At 54.7% G+C, this 7,799-nt stretch overlaps 6 protein-coding genes across 7 annotated transcripts; 2 read left to right on the forward strand and 4 right to left on the reverse strand.

Moving 5' to 3' along the window:
• Positions 1-192: 192 nt before the first annotated feature.
• On the reverse strand, positions 193-714 carry KVP18_001803 (uncharacterized protein; the record flags this gene model as incomplete). The annotated part of the gene is made up of 1 exon (XM_067952166.1): positions 193-714. One exon carries the CDS (start codon positions 712-714, stop codon positions 193-195), a length of 522 nt encoding a protein of 173 aa, XP_067813754.1.
• Positions 715-864: 150 nt separating this feature from the next.
• Positions 865-1,884, reverse strand: KVP18_001801 (uncharacterized protein; the record flags this gene model as incomplete). Its single annotated transcript, XM_067952163.1, has 1 exon — positions 865-1,884. One exon carries the CDS (start codon positions 1,882-1,884, stop codon positions 865-867), a length of 1,020 nt encoding a protein of 339 aa, XP_067813751.1.
• An 82-nt stretch (positions 1,885-1,966) lies between these two features.
• On the forward strand, positions 1,967-2,915 carry KVP18_001802 (uncharacterized protein; the record flags this gene model as incomplete). 2 transcript variants are annotated; one of them, XM_067952164.1, is made up of 2 exons in its annotated part: positions 1,967-2,695; positions 2,724-2,915. In XM_067952164.1, the coding sequence occupies 2 exons, from the start codon at positions 1,967-1,969 to the stop codon at positions 2,913-2,915; spliced, it is 921 nt and encodes a 306-aa protein (XP_067813752.1). The 2 variants fall into 2 exon arrangements, with proteins under 2 accessions (XP_067813752.1, XP_067813753.1); XM_067952165.1 differs by having other exon boundaries at positions 1,967-2,740.
• Positions 2,916-2,977: 62 nt separating this feature from the next.
• On the forward strand, positions 2,978-4,693 carry KVP18_001806 (uncharacterized protein; the record flags this gene model as incomplete). The annotated part of the gene is made up of 1 exon (XM_067952169.1): positions 2,978-4,693. One exon carries the CDS (start codon positions 2,978-2,980, stop codon positions 4,691-4,693), a length of 1,716 nt encoding a protein of 571 aa, XP_067813757.1.
• Positions 4,694-4,794: 101 nt separating this feature from the next.
• Positions 4,795-5,820, reverse strand: KVP18_001805 (uncharacterized protein; the record flags this gene model as incomplete). The annotated part of the gene is made up of 1 exon (XM_067952168.1): positions 4,795-5,820. One exon carries the CDS (start codon positions 5,818-5,820, stop codon positions 4,795-4,797), a length of 1,026 nt encoding a protein of 341 aa, XP_067813756.1.
• A 780-nt stretch (positions 5,821-6,600) lies between these two features.
• On the reverse strand, positions 6,601-7,719 carry KVP18_001804 (uncharacterized protein; the record flags this gene model as incomplete). The annotated part of the gene is made up of 1 exon (XM_067952167.1): positions 6,601-7,719. The coding sequence occupies one exon, from the start codon at positions 7,717-7,719 to the stop codon at positions 6,601-6,603; it is 1,119 nt and encodes a 372-aa protein (XP_067813755.1).
• Positions 7,720-7,799: the final 80 nt, after the last annotated feature.

Consider the following 7,799-nt stretch of genomic DNA (forward strand, 5'->3'; position numbering starts at 1 on the left):
TAGTGGTTAGCACTCGGGACTCTGAATCCCGCGACCTGGGTTCGATTCCCAGCACAACCTTTTTCACTGGTGCCTGTGAGACCCTCATGGTACTTGACTGATCAGAGCCATTCGCATAACGAGGCAGTGTGGTCTCAGGTCAAAGCTCTACAATCCCTTAATCTACAGCATTGTGATCGTCATAGCCAAAATTTAGTTCAAGATCAACCCGTCGAACTTCTCCTGGAACCAATGCATCGAGTCGGCCTTAGTGACCTTGTGCTGGTTGCCAATGGTAGATCGGCAGCGCTTGCGTCGGCTGATTCTCTGTCCAGGCCTGTCCAAAACGACGTAGAAATCCATGCCATAGATACCGGTGGAGGGGTCGTACTTGATGCCAAGGTCGATATGCTCCTGGATGCCAAAGCCGAAGTTGCCGCTCTCAGAGAAATTCTTTTTCCTGAGCTCGTACTCCTTAACCTTGAGTCCCTTCTCAAGAAGCTCCTCAGCCTTGTCGCCCCTGATGGTGACATAGCACGCAATCTTCTCGTTTCTTCGGATAGAGAACGAGCGGATTGTCATGCGAGCCTTAGCCAAGACGGGTTTCTTGCCGGTCAGCTGCTCCAGCACTCGGCACGCCTTCGTCACGCGATCCCCAGACTCGCCGACGCAGATGTTGAGCACGAGCTTCTCTACGGAGATCTTCCGCATGGGGTTGTTGGAGTTCTTGACCATGGTGATCACTAGTGTACAGCGAGAAATCGCCCTTTTCGAGTGCCGTTCTGTCTCAAGGAACTCAGATTGAGGCGGCTCATGGTAAGCTCTGTGAACGGTACAGGTGGTTAACTTAACCCATCGTCAACAAAACAATCTGCTGCTAATTCGTCACTTCGCCAGCTCCAAGATAGTGCTTGCGGTTTGCTGGGCAGCCCCCAAAGCCTCTTGACGTCGCCTGTTCTTCTTTCGCTGTGATTTGGACATGCCTTTCCCTTGGGCCTCCTTCTCTTCAGCTTTCTTGATCTTAGCTTTCATGGTTTTTTGAGCGCCTCGTGCCTTTATGGACTCCAGTGCTCGCGAATCTAGGCAGTGCTCCACCTGAAGGACGCGAACATGAATCTTTAACTGTTGGCTTTCCGAGAGCTGCTTCGCTTTGAGAACGTCGATCTTCGATTGAAAGCAGACCAACGCTGCTTGTTTACTGGTGTGCTCCACAGGATCCCGAAGAAGCTTGACTCCCTTCACGGGCCCCACAGTATTCTCAAAGTACTCCCAGATAACATCTTCTTCCGTGTAGAAAGGTAGCCGCCGAACGAACACGGTCGATTTGGGGTCAAACGCAGCTCTGCCTCGCAACTCACACGGATTCATACAAAGTCGATGACCATCCAACTTAGGTGCATTCGGAAACGAGCGCAGTGTTTTAGCCACCTCAGAGCGACTGGCAAAACGTACAAAGGCCTGCTTGGACGAGCAAGTTTCGACTAACTTTCCCTTCCGAATCGCCTTGTTCCCGATCTTGCGGTATTTAGGATCAATGGGGACTCCTCGAAAGACAACGGTCTCGACCAAGGACTTGTCAAGCTGCAAAAACTTGACTAAGCGCCCGGCAGTGGCCTCCACCGGCACATTGGAGACGAACAAGGTACGCGATTTCTCTTCCTTCAGCTGTTCCGGCGTTTTGGCTGCCTTCTCGGCAACCCGTGGGGTCCTCTCCGGACTCGACTCCATCAGCGCTTCATCCTCAGAGCTGTCCTCCTCCGACTCCACAGAGCACTGAGCCGCCCTAGCCTTCAGAATGGCAGCAGTGACGTCGGGATTCCGATCAACAGCTCGAGGCACAGAGCTCAGCGCCACGCTGAGGGGTCCGCTTTCTGCGTCGCCTATCAGGTCGTCGAAAAGACCCATGAAATCTCGATTTTCTGACTGTCTTGACTCAGCACCGTCATTTGATTCGTCGTGTACGACGAAATGTCGAAATCCAAAATCAATGTTTCCTGATTACGATTCATACAGCTACGAGGAGACCCTACCAGACGACCACAGGCGCCTGCGGCACCTCGACCAATCAGGGTCGTTCCGAATTGACGGACGCCGACACGAGTCGACGCACTTTTCCCACGAGCGGCCGGTTCTCGAGGAGGTGCCCCTGCCCGAGTACGAGGTGATTCATCAGGATGGCGCTGCTGTCTCCGCCGCCTTTCGGCCATGGATGAGGGACCAGCCGGCAGAATCGGTCGACTCTTACCCTCCGTCGGACAACCCTCGGTCGGACAACCCTCCGTCGGACTACCCTCGTGCCTCCTGCACACCTTCCAGCCACCCCTCAGACGTAGAATGCTGTGCGCCGGTGCCGCGCCGCATGCCTTTACCCACACACACGATGGCTCCCGACGCGTCGTCCTCCTCCAGTGAGGTGAGGAGGCCAAATTTCGACCCTGCATGGTATGCCAGACCAGGCTTGTCGGTTGAGGAGGTGGAGGACTACAAGCAGGCGTTTGACGTGTTCGACGTGCAGGGTCGCGGACGCGTAGATCCGCTGGAGCTGCGCCGGACGCTACTCTCTCTGTCACAAGACCACCGGAACTCAACGCTGTACATGATATTGGCCGAAGTGGAGAAGTACACGAAGCCAATCGGCTTCGAGGACTTCCTCAACATCATGACACAGAAGGTGCTCAACGCATCAGGGTTCACAAGCCGTCAGGATGTATCCAGAGTGGGAAAAAAAAGCGCCAACCACGCAGATTTTCCGCCTGTTTGACGATGATAATACAGGCACCGTCTCTCTGACGAACCTTCAACGGATGTGTAAGACTCTGGGGGAGCGCCTGTCAATCACGGAGATGAAGGAGATGATAAAACGGGCAGATACCAGTCGGACAGGGGAGGTGTCGTTGGAGGACTTCTACTCCATCCTTACGCGCCGAGTGATTTGAATTCGGGTCCACAGGAATGTGCTGTGACGTCACCACATGATATAACATAATATCTAATTAAAATGCGCGTATCGCAAAGCACCGATCTCAGTCCTCCCTCATTGCAACAGGGAGGGCTCATGATGGCCGTCCTCAAGAGAAGGATGGCAATTAACTTGGCTCGGGAAGCCCAAGTTCACAATGCACACCCACGTGCACCGGATTTGGCCAAGCCCTGCAATTGGCCTCATGCCCGGAAAAAGAAGGCGAAGGCTAAGAAGAACTGGGTGATGCGACCGATGAGGCCGTTGCCGCTGGGCGCGGGCGGGTTCTTCGAAGACAGCCCAATGTTCCAGACCCCCTTCCAGACCCCCTTCCCCTCACAGACCCCCTTCCAGGCACCCTCATTGCCCAACATCTCCCTTCTGCAATCTCAGTTGGGGAATCTGCAATCGCAGATGGACGCGGCACAACTGCAGGAGGACGTCCTCCGTGGGCAGCTCGCTGACGCCCTCGCGCAGGTCCAGAGCCTAGGCGCGGAGAAACGAAGCTTGCTCGATGACGTTTGCGGTTTGAGGCAGGCGCTGGACGCCGATCACTCCGTTGACCTTGAGAGACAGCTACAGGAAGCTGAGGCGCGGCTGGTTCGGAACGCTCAGGAGGCTTCGACGGCCAATGACATGGCGCGGCGGCTGGAGGCGGAAGCCGAGCAGGCGCACACGGCGGTCTTGAACGACAACCACGCTCTGAGGGCTCGACTAAGTCAGCTGCACCGCGACCATGACGACTTGGATGAAGAACTGCAGACCTCGCGTCGGCAACTCGAGTCACGCTGCCAGGAACTCCAGGCAGCCTTACGAGCCCGAGGAGCTGACTCCGATGAGCGACAAGCTCTGGAAGAGAAGGCTGCTGTGCTGGAACGAAGGTTGGTAAGCGCCATCAGGGCTGCCGAGATCTCCGATGAGGCTCGACGTGGTCTGGAGGAGAAGTGTGCACAGCTCGAGCGCATGTTGGTGGAAGCTCATGAGGAGGGATCGAATGTAGAGCATGATATTCGAGAGAGGTGCATGGCGTTGGAAGAAGAAGTCCAGCGTCTAACCATGTGTGATAGGCGCCGATCATATGATGACCCTAACGAGCCAATGGACTCTCTGTTACACGAGCTGCGAGGGGCGGTGTCCGAGCTAGAGGACACTTTGCAGAATGAGCGAAGTGCCAGGCACGATGCTGAGACGCAGCTAGGGGAGAACCGAGAGGCGAATGTCCAACTGCGTCGAGAAGTGGCCATGCTGGGGGCGGACATCCAAATCCTTCAACACGATCACTTGGCAGAGCGAGACAAGATGGAACGCTTGTGGTCGGGCAGACATGCCGCTGCGGGTGCGGCGGATAAACGGATGAGGCTTGAACTCGAGGAACAGCTGACTGTGGCGAGAGAGCGTGCAGAAATTCTCGAAGGGCGACTGTCGCAGCGAACCAACGAGTCACCACAAGGATTATCCCACTCTTCGGCGCAATCGTTGGAGTCACTAGATCTAGAGTCGTGCGACGAGGGGGTTGCATCCATCAGTGAATGTTCTACTGCTGCATTCACTCCGCGGACTCCGACCCACCGCCATATCTCCGACGGTTCACCTGGGGCAAGGCGCGCATCCCCCGCTTTCGACGAGCGACAGCAGTCACATGACACCGATTCTACTGTCTCCAGTCCGCACTACCGACGGCACACATTGGCAAGCAAGGCCAAGATCCGTCAGAGGCCTTCGAGTCTGTGTACTACAGGCCGCAATCCTGACTAGTAAGCGTGGTCACGAGTTCGAAACAGTACGACGAACACAAGGAAGATACATTGTGCATTCATACCCCATGCCTTCAATTAACGGTTCAGTGATTCCTAGGTTCAGCCAACGGCTTCCGGTCTGGGAGTGCGCGGCGGGCTGCGAGGTCGGAGAGTCTCTATCTCCGGCGTGGTCCCCAGAAATACGCCGCCGCGATGGTCACGGACGAAAGGAAAGCATGTGGCTTGAGGCCCAGGGGTCTCCTGGAACCAGCTTGCATATCGCTCGGCGTTGAAGTTGTGGGGAACTTCCTTACCGACTGTCAGCCACCCAGGTCGCAGGTTCGTCTCACGCCCAAACAGCTCGAGTCGTCTGCGTCCGAGGCAAAACCGCTCTACTATGTCATAGAGCTCCATGGGCTTTGCCGTGCTCCCGGGTTCGTTGGGTATCTCATCAACAATGACATCCGTATCCAAGTTTGCATGGATGATGTGTGTGTCTGAAGACCTGCGAACAGACCCCCGCACACCGACCAAACAGTGCTCCTTGGTCCGTACCAACACAGAGTCCTGCGAGACTAAGGGCTGTAGAGCCAGCTCCTCCTCGTCGGCCCGTCTATTCATCTCCCGCGCCAAGTGAGCCTTGCGTACATTACTCTTCACCCACACCACGTCTTCGCATCGGCGGAAGCCCCAGGCCGCGAAAAGGCGACGCGCGTCATCCAAATGCTCCGTGCCCGCCCATAGAAAGCAGAAGGACGGGCTTTCCGCGATGGACGGTATCGGCAGCGCTGCCAGCTCCTCAAACGTCCAACTAGACAAGTCCTCATGACAGGGGAGTGCGACGGCGCGTTTCTCATACTCTGCCCACGGTGGATCCACAATGATGGCGTCGAACTTGCAAGGGAGCTGGCGCCAATCAAACGTGTGCAGGTCCGCTGGAACGGACTGCGTCGGGTGGGCTCGAGCGCGAATGACTTCGTTCTTCAGCTGTAACAGGCGAGCTAGTCGGGGGTACTCCGCAAAGCGATGCTCCGGATCGTGATCGCGCACGAAGTTCTGCGGGTACTCGCCAGTATCTATATAGTGTTGACAGTAGTCATTCTTCAGGATGCGGATTCGCTTCTTGCGAGGAGTTTCCTCCAACATATCGATGTTTATGGATCGCACCTTAGCGAAAGCGATCTTTGATCTCTGCACATCACAATCGCTCCTCTAGGCGAAAGCAATCTTTAATCCATCCCAATCAGCTAAGCACAGTTCCGTCACCAAAGTTTTGATCCAAGGCAGAGGCTATCGCTGTTGCTATGGGAGATGCCCATGCGGCGCGACCCCATTATCAGGTGGGGAGTAGTCCTCGCTAAGAAGTTGCTTCCACCGTGGACTTGTATCCGTCATCTTGAGCACCTCCTTTAGGTTCTTTGGCATCTCAAGCAGGACGTCTTTGACGGTGTGCTTCGGAGACCGTTGGACTGCATGGTCTGATAGGTGCACTAACGACGCTGGCTGACTGCATACGAGCTCTTTGTGAAAGGGATTGCTGGTGAGATCAGACGGCGGGGAAAAGGAAGAAGGGAATGAAAAGGTAGAGGCTAGCATGCATCTGCCGGACCGTCGATTTGGGACGATGTTGACTCGAGCCATATGTTTTGATGAAGTCTGACGCACAAAGACACAATAAACGCCACTGATTCTTTCCTGTGAATACGAGTTCTTTGTACAGTAAACACCGGGTATCTATATAGTGTTGACAGTAATCATTCTTCAGGATGCGGATTCGGTTCTTGCGAGGAGTTTCCTCCAACATATCGATCTTTATGGATCGCACCTTAGCGAAAGCGATCTTTGATCTCTGCACATCACAATCGCTCCTCTAGGCGAAAGCAATCTTTAATCTCTGCACATCCCAATCAGCTAAGCACAGTTACGTCACGGGGCACCAAAGCTTTGATCCAAGGCAGAGGCCATCGCTGTTGCTATGGGTAAGGCAGCATCCCAGTTCCTCAGTTTTATTTGTTTTTCTAGCGTGGCAAACGCTTCGACCATCTCGTCACCCGCCACCCTATGGGAGATGCCTATGCGGACCGACCCCATTATCAGGTGGGGCGCTCGCAGCCTACGAATCGAGTGACAGGTGAGGTGCCTTTGAAGGTAGAACGCCACATCTTCGTCGGTAAATGTGGCTGTAATTTGGCTTCTGTCGACACTCATGGGTCCGATCATCAGGACCCGCATGCGTCCGGTATCGCTCGGCACCCTTTGAAAGCTTCCCACCTTGAGAGTCTCGCTCCTGGCTTTACCGTGGAAGGATAAGTCCGTGCGGGAGGGGTAGTTGTACTTGGTCCTCCACTCGGAAGCGTACGGACTGGCACCCGATATCGATCCGACAACTGTTGCACTCAGCATCTTCTTATCAGGGGAGTATGAGCAACGGCAGTCGTCATGAATTATTCTGGCCGCCGCCTCCTTTAGAGGCAGCCAGACGACGCCTTTGTCCATCCAGCCGCAGAAGCAGGACTCGTCTGAGCCTCTGTAGACCGCAATGATGAGAATTGAGTTGTCCTCTGCTTCAAGCAGGTGCTCAGTAATGGCACCAATCTTCCGCCGGCGGTAGTGCACATAGTGGCCGTCCGTAGTAAGGGCAACATCCATCTGTGCGGAACCGCAGGCGGAAGCGCTGTTGTCTACACTTTCCACTCTTACATTCTTGTCAATGAACATCGGTTCCTGCAGGGTGGTTGGGATCTTATTTAGTAGTGCAATAAGTGTCGGCAGCTCCCAGTGCTCCACAGTTTTGGAGTAGTCCTCGCTAAGAAGTTGCTTCCACCGTGGACTTGTATCCGTCATCTTGAGCACCTCCTTAAGGTTCGTTGGAATCTCATGCAGGACGTCTTTGATGGTGTGCCTCGAAGACCGTTGGATGGCATGGGCTGATAGGTGCACTAGCGACGCAGGCTGACTGCATACGAGTTCTTTTAGAAAGGGATTGCTGGTGAGATCAGACGGCGGGGAAAAGGAAGATGGTAATGCAAAGGTAGAGGCTAGCATGCATCTGTCGGACCGTCGATTTGGAACGATGTTGACTCGAGCCATATGTTTTGATGAAGTCTGACACACAAAGAGACAAT

This window comes from the organism of the source record quoted next (genome assembly GCF_019968955.1).
Source record: "MAG: Porospora cf. gigantea A chromosome Unknown PgA_NODE_1116_length_7799_cov_448.882, whole genome shotgun sequence".
Lineage (NCBI taxonomy): Eukaryota > Apicomplexa > Conoidasida > Eugregarinorida > Porosporidae > Porospora > Porospora cf. gigantea A.